This window comes from Schistocerca nitens, chromosome 4 (genome assembly GCF_023898315.1).
Source record: "Schistocerca nitens isolate TAMUIC-IGC-003100 chromosome 4, iqSchNite1.1, whole genome shotgun sequence".
NCBI lineage: Eukaryota > Metazoa > Arthropoda > Insecta > Orthoptera > Acrididae > Schistocerca > Schistocerca nitens.
In genome coordinates this window covers 756626314-756651804 of record NC_064617.1, presented here as the reverse complement: position 1 = coordinate 756651804, position 25491 = coordinate 756626314, and the positions used below count along the sequence as shown (strand labels likewise).

Sequence of the window (25491 nt, the reverse complement as noted above, 5' to 3'; positions counted from 1 at the left end):
ATTGTTACGAAAAGTTCCGGAATGTGCTGACGCCACAGAAGATGACATAAATGAATTTATTGTCCAAGATGAAGAATTTGAAGTGACATGAAGAAATAGTCAATTTGGTAAACGAAAAAGAAGACGAAGAAGCGGATGTAGTGGAGGACAGTGCACCCAAGATTTCTCACAACGAAGGACACAAGACCTTACAAACTGCTTTAAAATATGTAGAACAACTTGAGGAAACATCGTCTACCGAGGTTTTACTGCTTAAGAGACTACATGATTTAGCGGCAAAAAAACGGCAAACAGCAGGCAAACAAAAGACAATTGTTAACTCCTTCACACAGTAAATATCTATTCAGTCTAATTTGATTTGTATTGTATTAAATGTTTAACTCATTTGGCCTACTTTAGTTTAATTTTTGTGTTTTTTGTATTATTTTCCGTGTTATCCGACCTTCCCGCTTATCTGACCTTGCCAAGGACGGTTTAGGTCAGATAATCTCTACTGTACTAGTTTTCGATCTCGTGCTCAAGAAACTGGAGCGTATGAATGAAATGTGAAACTATTTTCTAACATAAACCTTTTTACTTGTAGTAGGCCTAATATTCACTTTATGTTGGTCTTGGTGAATTATATTCTGTCGTGTTATGAAAATGACCATTTGTGCCAAAACAGTCTCATTTATTTGGTGTGTGTTACAATTTCTGCAGTGTTAGAAATGCCAGTTTTGTTTTATCTAGCAGACAGTGACAAAATAGACATAATCAGATCGAGAAACTACAACAATCTTGGGTACTATTTGTATTAACAGCTTACACAGTATTAGACAACGATTTTTCGATTTTTCAGGTAGCAAAACATTTGACGGACTTTGATGAGGTAATAGATTCTGTCACAGAAAGGAAAGCATGCCATGTTAAGCTGGAGCACGATTAGAGAGAAAACAATGCAAGGACTTGAGGATTGAAGCAATGTGTACTCTCTTGCTTGTCTCTTCTACTGGTTTCATGTATCCTACATTTAATTTTATGTCACCCAAAACAGAAAGTTATTAGCTAACAGGCGATAAAGAGTGCAAATTTTGTGAAGAGTTCTTGTTCTCCCGATTACAAATAATCCTATTAAGTACTAATATGCCAGGTGTTTTTTTTTAAAAGAGGGGGGCAGGATGTCAAGAATGCTGTCTGAAGAGGGGTGGCACTGCACTTGGGCACACTTAAGACCAAATAACATGTCTTACATTTCGTCGAACACACATGTTTTTTGTATCAGACTCTTCTGAAAGATGTGCGCTACAAAATGAACATATTTTTGAAAATTCGATTTTTTTTTTTTTTTAAATATTTGACGTCGTCTCAAATGCTCGAGGGAGGGGGGCTGGGAGGGGAGGGGAGGGGGCGGGGGTAGCCAATATCTTAGTATTTTCCCGGTTCAGAAATATTGTAGATTCAAGGCTGATGCCCAGAGCAGTCTGACAACGAATAATAGTGGGGAAGTGTATAGTCTCCATGTGACCTGTGTTTACATTTTGTGGTTTTGCTGTTTCTTCTTCGTTTACTGCTCTCACGTCAAATGAAAACAAAATGGATTTCTGTGGCTGGGAGCTATCAAGTGAATTAAAATACATCCACATAGTTATGGAAGGCTAATGTACATAGTTTCAGATTTTATTTTATTGCCACTTTTCTGACAGCCATGCATTAATCGCCTTGTAGAACAATGAAGTTATTTTTGTCGGTTTGCCAAAGAAATTTCGTTTTTATTGATCTTTTACGCCGAGGCAATCAATGTGTTTGAAACAAAGTGTTTCGTTCCACACTATTGGCTAATTTCAACTGCTCGCTGCATTTCAAGTGCACGTTTTCACCTTCTAGCACATATGGCATTATGCCATAATGAAGAATCAAAAATGAGTTAGTAATACAGTACTAGTACTCCAAGAAAATTTACATCTCGAAACCCACACTGAAAAGTGAAATTTCGATGCTATTGGAGTATCCTCTGATCTCTCTTTTCTTTTATGACATAATGTAAGATCTTTTAATGTTTTACATGTAACGAACGTACGGGCTTCCTGCATCATAGCAGCTGCCAAAGCATGGTGGCGCCTGTTATCTGACGCTCTCTGATGACTATTGAAATGAACCTATTTCTAACAGGTCGTGGGAAAATATTGCGAATGGTGGTTTGCAATGCGTTACTTTCAAAGTAAATTTCCTTTTACGTAAGTTGAAGTATGTGTGAGAATGTATGATGAATTTCTTAAATCACAGAGCGTTTGATGACGAGCCATTTAGAAGTATTTCGAGCCCGGAAGATCAGACATTCATGTCGCTATTATGAGCAAATTGATGTAGTACTACAGGAAGCTCTCTCTCCTCTGCGGTAGCTAATTTATTTGTGGAGAAGTTTGAGGACAAGTCACTGGACTCTGCTAAAAATTTTACTGGCACATTTGTGTGATATATCTTAAAGTGTAACTCGCGCAAAAAAATCAACATCACATGTGAAAGCTTAGCTTCTCTTGCAGCTTATTAACCTTAGAGACCAATATTATATGTGAAAGTTTTGCTTTTTCTTGTAGCAACACTGTGTATATTAATTTAAAACATTAACTTTTCCTGTTTGTGTATCCACGCTACTTAACAGTGATATTGCTATTAGCTGACTACATCACGTGTCCTGTGGTCTGAATATCCACTGTCATCAGCTGGCGAGATCACGTGACATGAGCTATGACTGTCTTACAAAAGCGCTTCGCAATTTCGATTACAATGGTTCGGAAAGTAACATGCTGTGTCTGGTGTAATATGGATTTATACTTTCGTAATACGAAAATATGCAGTGTACATGTTGCTGAACATAAAAAATCTTTCCAAAAAGAGTTTTCTTCCCTGAGTTTAGTTTCCTAAAGTGCTGGGAAATTCTACGCCTGTGTATAAAAACGTAACCATTCAAAGTATTGATAAGTTTTACAGTTCCGAGGAGAAATATACTGTCAATTAATTACACGGAAAAAGTGTATTTCATCTGAGAGAAAGTGTATTTTTAACCGGGAAATCTGGGAAAAATCAGCGAATTTTTTTTCCTTGTCCCCGTGTACACCCTGATTTTGATATTCGAGCCTTCTCTTTGGTGAATTGGGGCTCTTCCAGTGCAATGGAGTTCTAGAATATTGCTCAAGTGTGTGCGACCAATATGAGGTAGGACTAACAGGGATATTGAACATATACAGAGAAGGAAAGTTGCTTCTCACTATATAGTGGAGATGCTGAGTCGCAGATCGGCACAATAAAAAGATTGTCTTAAATAAGGTTTCGGGCAATATGGTGTCCATCAAAAATAGAACTCCCCCCCCCCCCCCCCCCCCTTCTCTCTCTCTCTCTCTCTCTCTCTCTCTCTCTCTCTGCAGTCTCTGGCAACTGAAGTCAGTGTGTGGCTTTAGTTGCCAGAGACTGCAGAGAGAGAGAGAGAGAGAGTCTGTGTGTGTGTGTGTGTGTGTGTGTGTGTGTGTGTGTGTTTTCCTTAGAAGGAACGACTACAATTTTAAGTTCCTCAACCTTTTTTTTTTTTTTTTTTTTTTAACAAAGAAAAACTTTGTAATTTCTATTTCGATTAAGATGATGGCATATAGTTACATTGATATACATTTCCACTGCAAAAGGTATTCTGCATTTCAAGCTAAGAATTTGTGAATTTGTGTATTTATCCTCTGTCATCATTGTGACAAGTAAATTTTTTATGTATTTTTTACCATAATGGATGTTTCGGAGAGTTTGAACACATTTATCCTCTGTACAGAATTACTTTAGGATTGACTCTTCAGCGGGAGCACATAGAGGGGCGGAGCATAATTACTACATCCTGCACTGCGATCACACATGTAATGTTGTATTTCATTCAACCTGCTCACACTGGCAAACTGTTCAGTGTCTAGAGATACAACTGGCTGTGTGTTCTGAAAGAGGGGAGCTGTGATTTCATTTTGCTTTTATTTATGACAATAAATTTTTTAATAAGATACATGGAGAGATTACAAACATGTGTTACCTGGTAATGCTATCGAACCTTTGATGCACAAGAAAGTTTTTTGTTGTTGAGTTGAGATCACAGTTCCCCAAACATTTTATCCCGTTGACCCCTTCATAGAATATTTGCCTTCTTATCAACCCCCATAGTAAGTATTTAACACAAACATTTTTTTTTATTTCTGACATTACAACCTCCAGATTAATTATTCAACAAAAACATTAAATAATTTATTTGCATTTCTGATGTTAGGCAATAATGAGACCAGCATAACAATCCAACAAAAGAACCTTACAAAATCCACCCAATAAGTTTAACAGAGAGAGAAGATATTCTCCAGCGTTGTTATAATCTTAAAAAAATAATAGTAAAATAATGTGTAGATGGAAATTTGCCTGTAGTTCTTAAACCATACACGCTGTAATATGTAAAACCCACAATTATATTTGGAAATTAAGTTAATGAAGAAGCCTCTTAATGTCTTTTTTTGACTACTGTATACTTCAAAATGTTAACATACCTTTGTATTGAAGTAATTTATATTAGTGGGTGGATGTTTCTGAAGAGAATCGGCAAGATTATTGATATTCAGTTGAAAATTGGTAAGTTTTAATTGCAGATCACCACGTTTTCCAAGTTCAGTTTGTTCCCCTGTTTCGTCAAAATTCCGTTCGTGTAGCTAAAACCAACTACAACCACAAATAAAGTTGGGAATGCAAGTAAGACAGGTTCAACTTCTGCTCTGAGCTTGCAATATTTTTTGTAGCAGTAAAGTTATTCCACCGAAATTCCCTGAGGTTTTTATTTTTAAGCAATGCTTAAGCTCTGAGATCTGCAAATATTTCAGTTAGTTCATTTCTAAGCCAGATTCACTACCTTCATTATCTATTTTTGCATCAAGTGGAATAGCAAACCATTCCGGAACAAGCATATTCCCCAAATCTTCTAAACATGCTTTAAAATCTTTTCTTAATTTATCAAGATGTTTAATGTATGTCTCCAAATCATGGTCTAAAATATTTTCATTTTCTTATAGTGCTCACAAGTTTGAAATAGTAACAATTGGATCATGCCAGTGAAGATATAAATAGCTCCATTTTTACTGGAATGGCCACTGTGAATGTTAGAGCTTGAACTACTGTAAAGGTTTTTTTCCTTGCAAATGCTTGTTTACTTCATTACATTTCAAAAAAGGTCTGCCAAAGAGAATAGATTGTTCTTCCACTGTTTTAACTCACGATACAGTGATAGATCCAGATTCCTAAGGAATTCTGCAGTAGAGTCGTACAAGTCAACAAGCCTGTGCAAAATATCACCTCTTGGCAACCATCTTTCGTTTCATCACATTCTTCTCATTACTTTGCAAACAATTGGAAATTGAGAGGGTAACCTTTAATTTTATTTAGCGACCTTGTGCACACTTTTAGAGTATCTCGAAGTTCGCCATTTAGTTTAGGCAGGTGCTCACTTTCAGGTTCGTATCATATATACTCTTCATGATTGTCACAAGAAAAAGGGGGGGGGGATTTTAGAGGTATGCAAAGTATTCTGTAACACACACTGTAAAATGGCAGGGCGCTGATGACCTCGATGTTGAGTGCCCATAAACCCCAACATACACACACTGTAAAATGGCCTTCAGAATATTGCTTAGATGTATGCATATGTATCACTTACAGTAACAAACTGTTCTATAAAATAATCAACAAATGTTGACAGAAAACCAGGAAAAAAAGGCTGCAAGAAAAACCTTACATCCTGTTGACAAGAATGGCAGCATCAAAGATATTAAACAGGTACAGAATAAGGACATCAAATCATTCACTTCAAAGAATGACATACCTTGTGCAGATGAAACTGAGAAGGCCCCAGAAACGCAATTAGAGTTGAAGGAGAGCCCTCCCATTAAGGAGAAGGGAGGTGATAGCCCAGAAATTGTGAAAAATACTGAGAAAAAATTGGATGAACAGGTAAATACAGCAGCTGTTTTTAACGATAGCAGATATTGTGATATTTTTTTCTTTGTAACATTTTATGATACTTCATTGTCTTGTTCATTTTGACATGCCGTTGTCTTATTGTGTGCTTTATTCTAATACCTATCTATTTTAAAATATATCACAAACTACAATTGTGTTTGTTTTGCACACTCACTGCATTACTTGTACCATGGAAACAGAAGCTACCCACTCCTTGCACATTTAAATCTTTTTTCCTCTTTCTTGAAGGAAAGAAATGCTAATTGAAAATAAATTCCTGTTTGCTAAGCGAGTGACCGTGTTTCATTAACCATCTTAAAATAATGTAGCAATTTAGGAAATAAATATAACTAAATAAATGCCACATGTGTCAACTTCACTTGGAATTTGAGCAGAACTGCACTGTACTGGGCATTGTTATCCTGCATTGGTTTTTCATACAGTTCCCCCCTCCCCATGGATAAATATATGTATTAACTCACTTCCTTAGTTTTACTGAGAAAGATTCTAAGTTATAACCTTTCTCTTTAACAAGTAATCCTAATTTATTGAATGAATATGAATTGTGTTAGGCGATTACACAATTACTGATTTCGTGCAGTTCTTGTTCCAACACATATGGCAACATTTGACATGGTTGGGTAAGAGTGTGTATGTGTAAAGTTGTAACCATCCCTGTACATCCTAATTAGGTGAGCATCACTTGTTGCCCAGGTATGTATTTATTCCAATCTTCTATTCATCTCCTGCTCCCACCTCTTCCTGTTCATCTCCTCTCCTTTCCTTTGTGTGTACATCCCCTCCATGCTCCTCTCTCTTCGCTTTCTCTGTACATTTTGTCCTCCCCCTTTGCCTTTTTATCTCCTCGTCCACCATCTCTCTGCCTGTGTTTTCCTCCCCCTGTCTCTACCCAACTCCTCCTCTTTTCTTTCTCTGTCCATCTCCTCCTCCTATCTACGTCTATCCCCTCCTTCCCCATTGCTGTCTGTCCTCATCCTCCATTCTTTCTCCACTCACACTTACACCAATAGGAGGTTGGTGGTTTGTACCACTACAGTATTTCTCTCCAGATTGTAACTAATGCGTGTAACAACCTTAATTGAAATCATTCCAGGGGTTTAGGCTGAGCTTTTCACCTGCGGCTTTGGTCACATATGCACATGTCAGATATACTTCACATGTATTTAAAATATTTCACACACATCTGTACACATATCTCACCTGTATTTCTACTAAATTTCACCCTGCAGTTTCATTTTCATTATGACATTGGATCTTCCGAACTACATACTGTACAATGACATACATGCACAAGTACATCTAGTGGTGTAATTACCTACTGTCTGCGAAATGTGTTGTGAATCGATTTACTAGTACAGAAGTAATAAATTAAAATGTCATGCATGATGTGGCAGCTTTTTCTCACTTTTCAGTATTTGACAGCATATCTCTTGAACTGTGTGTCATACAGTGATATAATTTTTCTGGTACATTCAGTGCCATTTGTGGTTACTATCTGTGAAAACCGATTTGAATAGAATTAGTAGGAATCTCCACTATATGGTGATAAGTAACAGTCATCCTTTTCATAATATTATTACATTCCATCCTGGATTTTCCATTGTTGAACACCTCATAAACTAAGTTTCGCACAATGATGTAATTTTCCTGGTACGTTCAGTGTTGTGTGAATTCAGTCTGAAGAATGTGTTATGAATATAATTAGTAGTAAAGAGGCAATAAATTTATGTGTAAAATAGTTTGTTGCAAGTCACCAAGTTTTCTGGTTCTCACATATTGGATGACTAAAGTATGAATATTCTCCTGTTGTGGTCTACACTACTTTTTCATCCTCCCCCTTTCTTAGGTGGGTGGTTCTTGTCCCCTCAGTGATTATTTCCGAACTGTAAATGATATTGTACCACATTTGGTTGAAATCGGTCCAGTGGTTTAGGAGGAGATGTGGAACATAGATATATTTTTATAATTTATATGGATTAAAATTACGTATTAGAGAGCACTTAACATCTTGGAACTGAGTCCCTTCAATCAAAGCTCTCAGATTTATGTGGGCAGTGCATACAGTTGCCAATGTGCGACAGCAAAGCATCAGTTCATTTCCATTATTCAAGTGGTTCATGCTAGCTGTCACACTTGGGAGGGAACCAACACTGTTTCTGATCTTCGCCTACTACGGTGGACAATAGTTCATTTTGGCCTCGAAGACAGCCGACTCATTATTTTATTCTTTGGGAAAACACTGCAATGGCAGTGAGGTGACGGATTTACATTAGTTTATATGCTTCATTTGTTGATTTTAGGGGAACGAAAAGGAAGATACATGTGTAGAATCTGGTTCATTCTTCCATTCTCTGTCCATAAATAGATGTTCTATTTCCTATCTGCACATACCCCCACCCCTGAAACACACACACACACACACACACACACACACACACACACACACACACACACACACATTCTCTCTCTCTCTCTCTCTCTCTCTCTCTCTCTCTGTCTGTCTCTCAACATTCCTCATCAGCCACAGTGGGGTGGCCTAGGCATTACTCAGCGTCAGCCCGAACATGGAACAGTTGTATCACAATCGGCCAATGCTTCTCTTGTAATGCCCTGAAGTGAGGCATATTCACCTTACTATTCTTCCTTCACCTCCCATAGCGACATTTCATTGCATTATAGGTACATATTGTCTTGGTGTGTCGCTGTGGCCATCATGCTCTCAATCACCTGCGTCCTACATCGTAACCCTGTGGAACTTCAAGGCCAGCCCTATATATCTGCACCATCTACTATGCGAGCCCTGCCACTGGCATTACTTACCCCCATCAAACATAGGAACACTTTCGAAAGCAACCACACCTTTTACCATCTACACTGCAACTACTACTCAGCATTCTTGTCGGTATGACCACGTGCAAACTACCTGTTCTACAAGACTGCAATTCTGCTCAGCACCTCTTTTGTTTGGTAAACAACAATCTAACCCATTTACATAGTTTTTTCAGTCCTGTATTTTCGTTTAATGAGAGCAGCCACTTTGGCTATACACTGGTATATTAATCTACATTTACTTATATACTCTGCAAACCACTATAGTTTTTTCCCCATTTCATTTACATGTGGAGTGTGGGAAGAATGATTGATTGAATGCCTCTGTGCTTGCAGTAATTATTCTAATCTTATTATTGTGATCCCATTTGAGAAATATGTAGGGGATTGTAATATATTCATAGAGTCATCATTTAAAGTGGGTTCTTCTAACTTGGTTAATAGACTTTCTCTGTACAGTTTACATCTGTCTTAAAGAGTCTTCCAGTTCAGTTTGCTTCAGTAACTCTGTGACACTCTCCAATGGATCAAACAGACGTGTGATCATTAATGCTGTCCTTCTCTGTATACGTTTAGTATCCTTTGTTAGTCCAGTTTGGTATGGGTCCCACCTACTTGAGCATTATTCTAGAACAGGTTGCACGATAGATTTGTAAGTAATCTCCTTTGTAGACTTATTACGCTTCCCTGGTATTTTACCAATAAACTGAAGTGTACCAGGCTGCTTTACTCACAACTGAGCCTAGGTGACAATTCCATTTCATATCCCTACAAAGTGTTACATCCAGGTATTTTTATGAGCTGGCCGATTACAACAGTGACTCATTGATATCATAGTAATAGGGTACTACAATTTTTTTGTTTTGTGAAGTGCACAATTCTACAATCCTGAACAATTAAAGCAAGTTACCAATCTTTGCACCACTTTGAAATCTTATGAAGATCTGACTGAATATTTATGCAGCTTCTTTCAGATAGTATTTCATTATAGATAACTGTATCATTTTCAAAAAACCTGAGGTTACTGTAAATACTGTCAACACATTTCCTTGGGGCACACCTGAAGTTATTTCTATATCTGACAATGACTCTCCATCCAACATAACATTCTGCATCCTCCATACCAAAAGGTCCTCAATCCAGTCACAAATTACACTTGATACCCCATATATTTATACTTCCAAAAATAAGCACACGTGTGCTACTGCGTCAAATGCATTTTGGAAATTAAGAAATACTGCACCTACCTGACTGCTTTGACCAAAAGCTTTCAGTATGTCTTGTGAGAAAAGTGTGAGTTGGGCTTCACGTGGTCGATGTTTTCGGAATCCGTGCTGATTGGCATGGAGGAGATCATTCTGTTAGAGATATTTGAGCTCAGAATATGTTCCAAGATTCTACAAAAAATCAATGTCTGAGATATTGGACATTAGTTTTGTGGATTACTTCTACTACCCTTCTTGTTGATGGGTATAAGCTGTGTCCCCCACCCTGAGATCTTGACACGATTTTTTGTTCGAGGGATCTATGACAGATTAGAGATAGAAGAAGGACTAACTCAGCCTCAAATTCTGTTTAGAATGTGATAGTAATTCCATCAGGCCCTGGAGCTTTATCCACTTTTAACAATTCAGCTGTTGCTCAAAACCACTGACACTGATACTTCATCTTTTCAGTGGTGTGAGGATGAAATTGGAGCAATTCTCCTGGGTTATGCCAGCTTTTGCTTTGAATCCCTCTATTTCAGTTCCTGTGTCATTCGCTAGGGACTGGACGCTAACTTTGATATCACTAATAGCCATTACATACAACCAGAATTTCTTTGGGTTCTGCGAAAGATCATTTAACAGTATTCCTCTGCGGTAGTCATTGAAGGCTTCACACATTGCTCTCGTCAACTAAATGCATTTCATTCAGCATCTCTCTGTGTATAGTCCTATGCTTTGTTTCACACCAATTTTGCAGTAGTTTCTGTTTGTTTACAGTGACTGAATATCATGGAGGGTCCCTCCCATTGTTAACTGTTCTACTGGATGCATATCTATCCAGGGTATGGTCAATTATTCTTTTAATGTTGAGATATGGCCCTACTGATTTTTTATCTAGTATACAGTGTGTGTGTGTCATATATATATTTCTGCTGATTTTAGTTGTCCTTTATAGTTCGGTTATCATTGTTGCCACTTTGGTCACTGAAAGCAGTTTCGATGTGGGCATCCTCAAAGAGGTCAGGTCTATTTGCTGCCATTAGATCCAATACATTTCCATCATGTTTGGGGTTCCTAACCATTTGTTCTTGGTAGTTTTCGGAGAAGGCATTTAGTAAAGTTTCACAGGTTGTCTCATCACACCACCACAAACAAAACTGTAATTTTCCCAATTAATTGTTGGATGATTAATGTCTCCACTGATGGTTACAGTATGACTGGTTTCAATCAGCTTTCTGTACGTAGTATTATGTGAGCTTCACTGCTTTTCATGAGCCTATCAGACTCTGGCACTTCGTTGCGAATGCTTTGGCAGTTAACCATTAGGATTTTAACACTCTCTTCTATGGGAGGCATTTCTTTCTGCCTTACACTGATATTTCTGAGTTTCCTAAAGCTGTCATTATCTGGATTGGGTGGAGAGTTGCCTAAATGTGCAGCCCATACACAGTCGGCTACCTGAGTAGCAGCCTCTCTTATGTGTAGTGCACACTTTACTGATTTAGGGGGACACTACAGTTCTCAACTGTATGGTGCAAGTCAAGGAAGTTGCAGCCTAGCATCTCGACAAAACCTTTGAAGTCTCTGGTTTAGTCCTTCCACTCTACTCAGAACCAAAGGGCTATGATCAGTTCTGGGAACAGTGCTACAAATTGTGAACCTTGTTGAAATTCCTTGTGCAAAGCTGGTCTTCTCAACCCTTTTTTCTATCACTAATGTTCCTTTCACTTCAGGCAGTGATTAGTTTATTTTATATCAACTTGCACTATGATTCTGACTTTACATTAAGTGGCAGGTCTCCCTGCAAGTCATTTCACAAGTTAGAGAATGCCATACCACTTGCAGTACGACTGTCCCTATAGCTGAGATGGTGTAACAGGATCCCTGACAGTTCACAGTACTGTTGCCAGCTTTGAACTGTGAAGCGCTAATGGCTGTAGGCGAAAACAGCAACCGTCTACAGAGCAGTGACAACAATGAGGTGTTGCTATAGAGATGTTTACAAAATTGTGTCACGTTATTGGCTGACGTAGGCTCGCGAATGTGCCATGTTGTAACTGTCAGGCATCAGCTCACGACAACTCAACTACAGTACAGCACTGCGGTGTTCAAACCAATATTTGGGCTGATGATAGCTGTCCTGTACCTGTTACTTCCTTTAGTCTTTGTAAACAGTCGAGTTGCAGAGGGGAAAATAGGGGAAAATTCTGGAGTGGAAGAGAGATAAAATTGGCTTCTTCTGGAAATTTATAATTTTTCATAAAAATGTTACCGAATTATATGACTCCCAAATTTTAGAGTGTACGTATCATAAGAATATTTTTCTTTCTCTTAGGAGAAGATGGAGTCAGAGGAAGTGCAAGGGGAGGTAATGGATAAAAAATCATCACTACAACCAATTGAAACAATTGAAATAAAAGAAGAAAAACTCAGTGAAGCGGAAGAAGAAATTGTAGAAGAGGATACAAGTTTAAAAGTTCCTTGTGTTGAATCAACTACTCTGCCAGAGCTTGAGCAGAAATCCGATCCAAACAAGAAGATAGAAAATGTAATTAAAAGTGTTGCTGGAAAGGGTATGCGTCCAAATATAAACAAAGGGGCAGATGAAGGCTCAAGTGAAGATGAATATGTAGTAGAGAAAATTCTTGCAAAAAGATTCAATCCAAGAAGAAAGTACTATGAATATTTGCTGAAATGGGAAGGCTATCCACAGTGAGTATTCTGTTTTATCCTCTTTTTAACTTTTCTTTCAGCTAAGATTATACATTCAGTCATGAGCAGTTGGATCAGATACACCTAACTCAACAGCATATAGCATTCCATTTCACATTGATTATAGTGGTGATGGATTGTACTTTGGCCTTAACAGGACACTGAAAGCATGATGGAGCCATCTTAATCCATAAGTATTCATCTATTGCCAGCAACTCACAGAGATTGGACAGAACTTGGACCAGAATGCTCACGTCAGTGATGTTACAGTTGTGCTCAAAATGTCAGATGACTTGAAGAGCTATGTAACATTGTGACGAAATTCAGGTGTGTCAGGAGGTTTTTTTCTCTGATGAAAGCACAGTTTAGCAGTGAGATGCTGCAGCTGTACTTATGTGTATGATAAGACAGTAGATGACTGTATTGATAGCCAGTGAGAGATGGTGGCAGGCAGCTGGTGGTCTCGTTTTGTCCCATGTAAATATCTCCTACATAAGAGCACCTCCACCACCTGCCTGATTGGTGCCCTGCTTGTGAGCAAGATGCATCACTTCATTTTCTGTTATAATCTACAATAGTCACTGATAACATCTGTCATCAGTATTTTATTGCCCTTGGAGCTGACTGTGGTGGTGGCAGTTTTCTCCAAATCGAGGTGCTTACAGTACAGGTTTGACATGGTGGTGTGTGATGGAATATGCTGATTACCAAGTAGCTGCAATCAAATGCTCTGACATGCATTTTCAACTGTCACATTGGCAGCTAGTACTAAGTCTAATTAGCATGTCAGTCACTCACAGTACATGTGATATTGTTACCTTTACCATGACAACAGTAACAAACCCTCCCATACACTTCAGTTCAATTTTTCATGTGTATATTACTCCACTTTCTTTCATTACTAACTACCCTAAAACTTAAAAGTATTTAATGTCAAATAATTATCTATCCTGCCTATCACATGTGCCCTATAATAACATTGAGTTACATAAATTTTTATGAACATGCTTTAAATGCCCTGGTAGGTGTCAGTATTATGCAGCCATAGGTTTAATGAGTCATTTTTGCAAAATACTGGCATAAATTACCTACAAAAGATTGGAAGAACTGGTAGAAACTGATCCATTGGAAGATTAATTTGGGTTCTGCAGAAATGTGGGCACATGCAAGGCAATACTGTGAATTATGACTTATCTTAGAAGGTAGATTGAAGAAAGACAAATCTGCATTTATAGCATTCATAAATTTAGAAAAGCTTTTGCCTGGAATATGCTCTGAAATAATGAAGTTTATGAGGAACAAAATAGAGAGAGCAAAAAGTGATCTACAACGTGTACAGGGACAAGTTGTAATACTCAAAGGACATGAAAACGAAGCATTAGTTGAGGAGGAGTGAGCCGGACCTGTAACCTATCCCTATGTTTTTTTCAGTCTGTACACTGAGCAAGCACTAAAGCAAACAAAGGAGAAATTTGGACACAAGGATTAAAGTTTAGGAAGAAAAAATAAATACTGTAACATTTCCCCAGTGATGATATAAATCTGGCAAGAGACAGCAAAGAACTTGGAAGATAAGATAAATGGAATGGCGAGTGCCTTGAGATTATCAGGCAAACCTCATCAAAAGTAAAGTAAGGGTAATAGCATGTAGTCAAATTACATCAGGTGATGTTGAATAATAATATCTAAGTCCATACTCCTCAAGCCACTATGTGGTGTACTGCGGAGGTTCCATATACCACTACTAGTGACTCTCTTTCCTATTTGACTTATATCCATCTGCACAAAACCTAGTTTCTCTCACATTGTCTTTGTGGTCATTTAGAGAAATGTACGTTGGTGCCAGAATAATCATTCTGCGGTCAGCTACAAATGCCTTTTTTAAAAAATTGTCATCTTTCCTCCAGGGATTCCCACTTGAATTCACGAAGCATCTCTGTAACGTTCTCATGTTGATCGAACCTACCAGTAACTAATCTAACAGCACACATCTGAATTGATGTGCTCCTTTAATTCAACCTGGTGGCGATCTCAAACACTCGAGCAGTACTCAAGACTGAGTTGTACTTGTGCCCTATAAGTGTCCCCTTTACAGATGAAACCCACTTTTCTAAATTTCTTCCACTGATCTGAAGTTGCCTAATCGCTTTCCCTGCTACTGTCCTTATTGGTCATTCTGTTTCATATTGTTTAGCAACATTGCATCTTGACATTTAATTGACGTGACTGTGTCAAGTAGTACACCACTAACACTGTATTCGAACATTGTAGTTGCAATTTAACTGCATTAACTCACATGTTCTGCATTTGGAGCACATTGCCATTCATCACACCAAACAGAAGTTCTAAGTCATCCTGTATCCTTCTACAGTCACTCAACGATGTTCTATTACTTATGAAGTTTCTGAGCCTATTCTGTATGTTCATACCTGCATTGACAGCCTGAAAGGGGGCAGATCTGCATGTGAATGTGTTTATGGGGGGAAGGGAAAGAGGTGGAGCAGGTCATTTATTGGAATCTGCTAAAATAGATCATGTATCAGAAGGTGTTGGAGATCGGAATCTGCAGTTATAAATCTTGTGTCAGTCTTAATACAGCCATCTGCAAATTGTTAGGATCATCATTAGATAATGCCAGAGTTGAAATTTATTACTTGTGATTAAAGTTTTGTTAAATATCTAGAACACTTTAAATGTTTGTTGTTTCAGTTCATCCATATGTTGTAGCAACATTATTGTCATAGTTAAACATGATGTATTACTCTCAATTTCTTAATAATTACTGTAAAGTTTCTATGATTAGCTAAGTGAACTAGAAATTGTGACTGTGTACTTAATATCATATTTCTTGGTCCTGCAATATTTTTCTTTTGTTTTGAGTCTTGTTTTCTTTTCCTCCTGAAGCAGTAGTTTTCCATATCATATGCAAATGAGAGCCAATATTGTTTCATTATAAGTACAGTAGATATCATATTTTGATAAAATTGTTGGGAAGAAGTATGTAACTTATTTCCGTAAATGTCCAATTTAGGTGATTTTAAAATTTGTGTTCAAACTGGTGTATTATTGTCACAGTGATCAAAATACATGGGAACCAGTGCATAATATGGCAGCTTGTGACAAATTGGTCGAGACATTTGAAAGAAATTTAGCAAGGCAGAAAGCAGCTCAACAACAGGGAAAGATAATGTCAGCTGCTACACCAAATCAAAAGCCTGTGTCAAGGACACCAAAACCCCAGGTGAAGAGTATAGAGCCACCAGTTGAACCAGGAAACAGTGGTGGCATTGAAAGGTAAGATGAGTAACCATGTATTGTCTCTCCCTCCATTGACCCCCCCCCCCCCCCCTTTTCTCTTTGGGAGGGCAGTGGTTCAAATTCCTGTCTAACCATCAAGACTTAGATTTTCCATAATTTCCTTAAATTGCTTAAGATGAATGCTGGTGTGGTTCGTTTGAGAGGTCATGGCTAATTTCTATCTCCATCCTTCCTTACTTCCCCAAAATGAGTGTATGCTCCGTCTCTAGAGACTAATTGTGGAGTGTCCTAGGTCTGCTAAAGTGAAATTAACACTCTGTATTACACTGTAAGGATGGATACACTATTATCACTTGAAATTTCACAAAAAAGTCCACAACAGTTCGTCATAAAGTTGTAGACATACCAAGAGAACAGTAAAGATTCTCTGCAGCCATGTAAGTCTGTCAGCATCCATTTATTCACAATCCTGAGAGTTGTCCAGATGAGTTCCAACTTGCAGACCATTCACATATGCACAGCATCAGTGATATAGATACTGTACTAGAAATCATGACGCTGAAGCCAGCAGTTGCTGGCGTTGTGTTCTCTGGATCCCTTCTGGTAGTCATTGGTGCAGCAAGTGGGAAGAGATGCCTCTCCCTGGTGAACCTACTTTGATGTCACTGGACCTGTGGTTGTTGGACTGTCTTAGTCTAGCGTCTTAAAGTTATACAGAGCTGGACTCAGTCCTGGATTGAGGTGGAAGCTGCTGTGTGTAGACACAGGTGGCTTGCATGCTGTATCAGCATGGTGCCATTGGGTGAACATTAGTTGTCCACAACCAAATCGGATGATGCCTAGTAGCTCTGCTGGAACTTTTCCTAAGATGTGATCTCATATCTCCATGTCCATAGAGTAGTGGGGGTGATGTTTGGTCTAGCATGTGTTGTCGGCGGAAGGTTCCGGAGTGTCCAGTGTCGGAGATCATGCAACAGCTTCACTGGAGTGTGTTCCTTGGTTGGTTTGGTTCTGAACTAGGTTGAGACCTCAGCTTTGGATTTTACCCTAAAAGATGTGATGGACTGTCCTGCTTCAGCATTGGAGACCGAGAGAAATGATGCTGTTGTCTGTTGCGTTATACCATTCTGAGAGCAGAACCCTGAAACATACTGAATGAGATTCGGGGGCCATTGTCCATTATGGTCTTTGAGCCTCTTCAGTGGTGAATATTTTCTTCAAGCTGCATATTCTATCTGTTGCTGAGGTATTCCTCATTCATATGACAGGGGGGGATTTGGAGTGTGTGTCAACGATAACGAGTCATATTTCTCACAGGAATAGGCAAGAAAAGTCGACATCTACACACCTCCTATGGTGCCCCAGTATCTACCAGGCTTGGAATCTCTGACAGGTTGCTGACTTAAGTTAACAAGTAGGAGGAGTGCTTGATGTTGGGCCTGATAGATATATCACATTCTCAATGCTTCCATGTGCATCACCCCCAGTGATCAGAAGCGCAGATGATTTATGGTTGCCTACGAATCTGACCTGGATTGAATCCACTTTGTGAATAGACAATGAGGGCTGGTGAATGTAACCTGGAAGTGGTTTTCATGCAGTTCCCGATGTCCCACTAGGTAAATGCAGAACTAGTATTCACATCCCACCTAAGGTATGAGCTACACAAACGTTTAAAAAATGTTCCCACCCTTGTGCATATGCTTAACTCTAGACATGGGCAGCTAGTCTGGTATCTCGCTCTGCAGAAGTGGAACACGTGCCGGAGGAAATGGACCAAGATGGCCACTGTAGGGCATAATACCGTTGCAACAGTCTGCTTGCAGTGTGAGTATGCCACTCGCCTCGTCATGTGAATATGCTGGCCAGTAGTGTTTCCCGCAGCTGATATAAATACAGTTGCCCAGCGAATGGTCGGTCAGTTCTATACTCGTATCTGATGTAATCAATTGCTATAATCTCTGTTCTACAGACTATTCAATAACAACCTCACTTGACAGTTGGTCTTTCTTTCTGGTCGCGATTTGGAGTGTCTCTCTCTTTGCCCTTGGCCTGTCTCTCTCTTTGCTCTTGGCCTGTTGACACTGGTGGGGCTAAGGTTTCCTATTTGCACTTCATTATTTACTTAGCTTGCTTTGGTCTTGTCTTGTCTGTGGCCTGTCCACCACCAGTCAGCCACGTTTAGCTCAGCTACCACTTGATGTTGTGTTCTCTTCCACATATGGCCTTTCTGCCTTATGCCTTCAGTTGTTTTTCTGTTGGGTAGTGATACTTCCAGCTAATCATGGATAAAACATTGTTTTTTCTTTTCTTTTTTTTTTAAAAGTTTTTCAGTAGCTTGGGTGCTAAATTGGCTTGCCTGCTGGAGAAACAGCAACAGTTAATGCAGCAGCTGCTGCTTCAGATAGATGTGTCAAAAAAGTCACTTTAGTTTCAGGCAGACAAACTCTGAACACATGAGCTCACTTTGCTGCAGGTCTCAGAGTCCCCTGCAGTCGATGCCCCCAATTGTCCCTGTCATTTGCACCTTTGAGTGACTCTATTGAGGACTGGGTCACATTTTTTTGCATCAGCTGAAGCAACATCTCAAAGCGTATTGAGTCACAGATGATTCATTGCAGCAATTATTATTTCTGTCTTGCATTTTGCTGGACATATTTTTTATACCCCACAAATTTGCACAGCTGTCTGATCTCATTTCATTCTTCTTTCAAGAGCTATGCGCTCTGTTGACTAATTAGTATTCCCAGAGATATCATGTGGTTGCCTCCAGGCTTGAGTTTCCCCAATACCCTTAACAGCCTTACAGCCTTGGACAGTGGTACTGCTCCTGTGTCAGTTGACCCAGTGATGCACGTTATTCCATTTTTCAAACAAAATTTAATTCAAGTTTTTTGATCTATCTATTTTGTAAGTAAAAATTTGCTGAAATTGCCCGAAAACACGTATGAACTTTTTGACTGTCAATGATAATTTTTGAAAATTGGGTGTATTAAGCTTACAAAACTGAAAAATTCCCTTAACTTTTTGGTCACACCTTGTATTATCAGTAGTATGCAGTTTTATGTCCCATGTAATCACACCTTTAGGAAGAGGCCCCACAGTTGGAGGCATTGGGTCCCCCCCCCCCCCTCCCTTCTCTCTCTCTAGGGAGGCAGTAATGAGGTGACATGTTGTGCTGTAAAGAACATAGACTTTCTGAATGCCAGATATGGTCACAAGGGCTTCTTTTTCAATTTTAGGATAATTTGTTAGGACTAAAGTTAGAATTTAAGATGTGTACATGATGGGTTGTTCATGCCCATCAGCACCTTTGTGAGAAAGGACAGCCTAAATGCCATGTTGAGGATTTCTGTACCCATAAGGTGTTTTGACAAGTCTAGATTATCCCACAAAGAATGGACTTAAGATATTGCTTTAACTTTTGAAGAGCCTTCTTACAATGCTGTCACCATTCATTTTGTTATTTAATTTTTTACATAAATTATTAAGAGGTCTGCTGATCTATGTGGCATTTGGGAGGAATTTGGCGTAGTAATCGATTTTACCAAGAAAATCCCCCCGCCCCTATCCATCCTCCGCCCTACCTGTCCCCTCCCCCACCCTCCCACCCCTAGCCCCCCACCCCACCTGTACACAGCCCCCCCCACCCCCCACCCCTACCCATTCCCACTCCCACTTTCCCTCCCCCTTCACTCTTTCCCATCCCTTCACTCTCCCAACATTTTTTCTGCAGGGCATCTCGTCCTTTCTTTACAAATCCAGTGTTACTTATAATCTTCCCTATCTTTCCTCTTCATTCCTTCCTCTCTGCCTTCCCTTCCTCCCTCATATAAATGTGGTTATTTAAACCCAGTCAAGAATCTGTGGAACCACCTCTATTGGGCTGTTCGCACCATAACCACCTCTGTTGGGCTGTTCGTGCCATGGATTCTCAACCAAGAAACCTAGTGCAGCTGGTGATGGCACTGGATGAGACATTTCCCCACATCCCTGCTGGTATCTTTCAAAATCTCATGGACTTTGTTCCTGCATGTCTCATAGCAAATGGTTGTTCAGGCTTTTAACAGGTGGCCATATTAATGTGACTGGCAAGTGTAATAAATGATAAATGCTTCTTTGATCTGAGTTATTTATAAACCAGCAAAAAAAAAAAAAAATCACACAACAAAGGAAAATTCACTGTACAGTAAATGGCATTTTATTTAAACAAAACCCATTGGGTTTTGATGAAGTGAACCCCTGTAGAATTCATATAGGCCGTGTCTGTTGTCAGTCAGTAGATACTCAATTGTTGTTGGTAACAGACTGTGCTGTATGCCCACAATGTGTGGAATTGTTGGGTATGAACTGTCGGCTGTCAGTCACTGCTAAACACATCGAGCATGCCAACTGTGCTCTCTTGTCACTGTTCCGAACTATACTTCTCATCGGCTGACCTAAAAGCCTATCGCTCAAAAAGTGCACGCAAAGTCCCTGTGTGCAGCTCTGACTTACAACTTTTAAATCTTCATTGCTCAAGATTATTCAAAATTCAGTTTGTAGAAAATCTCTTTTGCGTTTAATATTGAGCCTACATATCACAGAACAATCATTATTAATGTTTGTTCTTATTGCTGAATTTTTTATGACACCTTGTTAATTAGTGTTGCTATGAAAAAATCCACTCTTCTGTGAGTGTAATATTAACTGTTTTAAAATTATTTGAAGTTCAATGATAATTCTTCAGCTGTGTGAACATTATGTGTACTTAACTGTCAACATTTAATCACAGAATTTCATTGTCACTTCAAAGTATTTGTGTTAATTCACTATAGAATGGAACAGTTTTAAAATAAATTCCAAGTGATCACAAAGTCTTCAGTTTTTATGTTTTGCAGTTTCTCAGCCTTGATCACTGTACTGCAGCTCTTCCATTCATAACGATACTGTCTGAATTATTTAAATTTTTGCTGATTCATTCATCTTGCACATGGTCTATTGAAAGTCGTGGAATATTCTCGAATAGGGAGAAGCAAAGTCATAATTTCCTGAATTTTTGAAACTGTATAGTTTTTGTCCAAGTCTAACATCTTCACTTTTTATAATTCTACTACTTACAGCTCACAAACCATCACGAAACACATTTAGATTCTTTTGAAAATGGTCTGATAATTCTAGCAGTTAAGTTTTCACATCTACTTTGGACATTGTTCAACAAAAGAAGTATCCATGTTGCACAGAGCTTTCATACAATTAATTCTGCATTTAAAATGTAATGTTCTTTTTCTTCCTATATGCCTATGGCATTATCTCCCAATATTGCATTACAGTTTTTTTCCCTTCTGCTATGAATTGTGGGGCATCCTTCATATGGATCCGCTTCAAGAGAAGCACATTCGTGATTGAATTCAGCCACTCCCTTCTTAATAGTTAAAAATGAAGTAGCAAACTGTTCATAATCTTACACCAACATTAGAGGAATTCTGAGTTACGATACAGTGTGCGAAACAAAATGTGTTGTGATTGTGTAGTACTCCAGTGTTCCCATTTGACTGAAACATAACTACTTAAATGAGTACCTCTTTCTAACTATATTCTTTTTCACTTGTTCACTATATTTTATTTTGAAAATTTGTCGAAAATAATTACACCCATGGAAAAAATTGACTATTTCTTTACATGTCAAACTTTCTGGTTGTGGCCTGAGGATACTAGTTGCATTAATATTGTGCACAACGAATTTGTATCATATTATCTTTTTGTTGCATATGTTTGCATTTGTAGCTACAGTATAATTTACTTTTTCTGTGTGAAATTACTTGTACCACTAGGTTTGTACCTTCGTTTAGTATTAACATAATTTATGCAACACTTTCCCCATTTTATACAAAATTAGATATATTTTATGGTAAGTATTATAAATTTAAATTCAGTTTTTCATTACCTTTTTTAATATTGTGATTAAGAAGCTACACATGGGACTAAGAGGTCAGGGGATTCCTCCTGTAATCATTTGTGGAGTGGACACCTTCAGAGGAGGAAGTATACAAAATGAAAATAAAATTATAGGAATGTAGCATGAAATTTTGTTTTGAGTTAACAACAGAGTACTGCATTTTTTCGTGAAATATAAGTCATAAGATTGCTGCACCACATAACTACAATACTTTTTACAGCCGCCCTGTGCGAAGTAGCAAGAAAAAAGCATTAGCGCAAGTGAAGTCATGGTGTGGTTCTATGGCAAAGAAGTCTGATTCAGAACTGGGTATGCATCAAAGAATTTTAAATAACTATTAGTTATTAATTTAAGCTTAATCTTGTTGCAGTTAAAGCTTGAAAACTAACTCTGTAATGGAAATGAGCTCTCTCTAAACATACTCTTATGTTATTGTCTGTTACCAACAATTGCCATCTACGGAGTTGCAGGTATGAACTATTTTTTGGGAAAATCTAGCTAACAGTTATCCACTCTATTTATTCTGTGCACTGTTTTGATGTAATAGAATAGTGTGCCCTGTGTATTCCAAAGATCCTCAGTTGCAATCATCTCCTTCTGTCACCTTGTTCAAGTGAAAATTTCACCTTGAAGCACTGTCCAGTACAAAGTTATTTGAAGGTGAGTCTTGTCACTGTGGAAAAGGAAACGATGGCATCAACATATTCAGAACAGGAAAATACTGGAATAGTGCACACACAAATTTGCAGTTGTTTAATATGTAATTATTTTGATTGTCTTGTTAGAAACTCTTGACAAAAATGTACTAATTAGGGCTTTATTAGGAACTACCCTGCCCATTTTTCATAATGGTGGATTTCAATTGGCACAACATGCTGTGTGGCTGGGTCACTGCATCCCCATGGGTAGAGTCATTGAAACGAGACACTCGTTTGTTTAGAGAATATATCAGTGGTTTTCCCCACCCCCAGTTCTTTTAAACACTCAAATTCCACGTATGAAACAGTTACGTTATAAGAAAAGCTAGTTTTCCATGCATCTCAATGTTTATGACATCATATCTCCTGAACTATGTTTCCTACAGTGATGTAATTTGTATGTACGTTCAGTGGTATAAGTGGATACTGTCTGCAAAATGTATTGCAAATAGAGTTAATGGCAAAGAATTAATAGATTAAAAGTGCCATGCTTGTTGCTTAAGGTTCACTGCATGAATATTGAAACTAGCAAGAAAGAGAAATTTTTCCTCTCATTATTTTGTGGGCGTGTCAGTGAGAAAAGATTTCAAAAATGTCTGAAAGTATGTGTTAAGTTTTTCGGAAATCACTTAAGTGTTCTCATTCTCAAACACTGGATGAACCCACATCTGCATCTAAATCTATATCCACACTCTGCAAACCACTGTGAAGTGTGTTGCAGAGGACATGTCTCATGGTACCAGTTGTTAGGCTTTCTTCCTGTTCCATTCGTGCATGGAGTGCGGGAAGGATGATTGAGTGCCTCTGTGCATGCTGTAATGATTCTAATTGTATCCTCATGATCCCTATGTGGATGATACATAGAGATTGTTATGTATTCCTAGAGTCATTGTTTAAATCTGATTGTTGAGACTTCGTTAGTAGACTTTCTCAAGATAGTTAACATATCTTCAAGACTCTTTCAGTTCAGTTCCTTCAGTATCTCTTAAACTCTCCCAGGGATCACATGCACCTGTGACCATTCATGCCGCCCTTGTGTGTATATATGTTCAATATCCCCCGGAAGTCCTATTTGGTATTTGTCCCACACACTCTAGCAATATTCTAGAACCAGTCGCACAAATGATTTGTAAGCAATCTCTCTTGGAGACTGATTGCATTTCCCCAGTATGTTAACAATAAACTGAAGTCTTTCACCTGCTTTACATACGATTGAGCCTATGGGATCATTCCATTTCATATTCCTACAAAGTGTTACACTCGGGTAGTCGTGAGAGTTTAGCCAGGTAGTTGTATGAGTTGGCCAATTTCAACTGTGATTCTCTGGCTTAAGCAGCCAGGGATTGTGATCATGTGTGTGAATTGAGTTCACAAGAGTGTGTTGTTAATTTCTGATGAAGGCCTTGTTGGCTGAAAGCTTACTTTATGACAGTCTTTTTGTTGTGCCTATCCGCGAGTCAGCATCTCTGCTGTATGGTGAGTAGCAATTACCCTTTTCATAATACTGTCATTGATATTATAGTCATAGGACATTAAGTTTCTTCTTTTTGAAGTGCACAATTTTTGTACATTTAAGGCAAGTTGCCAGTCTTTGCACCACACCGAAATCTTATCAGGATCTGATTGAATATTTATGTAGCCTCTTTCAGACAGTACTTTGTTATAGATAAATGCATTATCTGCAAATCTTGATTTTACTATTGATATTGTCTGCAAGGTCATTACTATACATCATGTATAGCAAGGGTCCTACCTGAAGTTATTTCTGCGTCCATCAATAGTTCTTCATCCAAGATAACATGCTGTGTCTTCCCTACCAAAAAATCCTCAATCCAGTTCACAAATTTCACTTGATACTCCATATGATCGTACTGTTGGCAACAAGTGTTCATGTGGTATGGGGTCAAATGCTTTTTGAAAATCACGAAATACTGCTCTATCTCACTGCATTGTTCCAAAGCCTTTAGTATGTCTTGTGAGAAAAGTGAGAGTTGGGCTTTACATGATTGATGTTTTCGGAATCCGTACTGACTGGCATGGAGATCATTCTGTTAGAGATATTTGAGCTCAGAATATGCTCCAAGATTCTACAACAAATCAATGTTAGAGGTATTGGACATTAGTTTTGTGAATTACTTCTACTACCCATCTTGTTGATGGGTATCACCTGTGCTTTTTTCCAAGAATGGGGCATGGTTTTTTGTTCGAGGAATCTATGATAGATTATACATAGGAGGAGGACTAACTCAGTTACAAATTCAGTATAGAATCTGATAGTAATTCCATCAGGCCCTGGAGCTTCATCCAGTTTTAACAATTCAGCTGTTTCTTAACACCACTGACACTAATACTTATCTCTTCAGTGGTAGGAGGATGAAATTGGGGAATTCTGGGTTATGTCAGCTTTGGCTTTGCCATCCTCAATTTCTATTCTTGCGTCATTCACTAGGGACTGGACACTTAACTTTGATCACTAATAGCCTTTATATATGACCAGAATTTCTTTGGATTTTATGAAAGATCATTTAACGGTATTCCTCTACATTAGTCATTGAAGGCTTCACACATTACTCTCATCAGCTAAATGTGTTTCATTCAGCATCTCTCTATCTATAGTCCTATGCTTTGTTTTACACCTATTATGCAGTAGTTTGTGCTTGTTTAGAAGTTTCTTTACAGTGACTGTATACCATAGAGGGTCCCTCCCTTGTGAACTGTTCAGCTGGATACAATTCTACCCAGTGCGTGGTCAATTATTATTTTTTACCTAATTAACAGAGAGGGTGAGAGAGAGAGAGAGAGTGTGTGTGTGTATCTCTTTCTGCTTGTT

General features: G+C 38.4%; 1 protein-coding gene across 3 annotated transcripts in view; it reads left to right on the top strand.

The window, feature by feature from the left end:
- Positions 1-25491, top strand: part of LOC126253049 (uncharacterized) — a 106929-nt gene that overhangs the window by 44855 nt on the left and 36583 nt on the right. For all 3 annotated transcript variants that reach the window (XM_049954128.1, XM_049954127.1, XM_049954126.1), the window contains 4 exons: positions 5738-5988; positions 12391-12767; positions 15843-16061; positions 22184-22272. In XM_049954128.1, coding sequence (XP_049810085.1) covers positions 5738-5988; positions 12391-12767; positions 15843-16061; positions 22184-22272 — 936 coding nt within the window. The remainder of the gene's footprint in view (positions 1-5737; positions 5989-12390; positions 12768-15842; positions 16062-22183; positions 22273-25491) is intronic.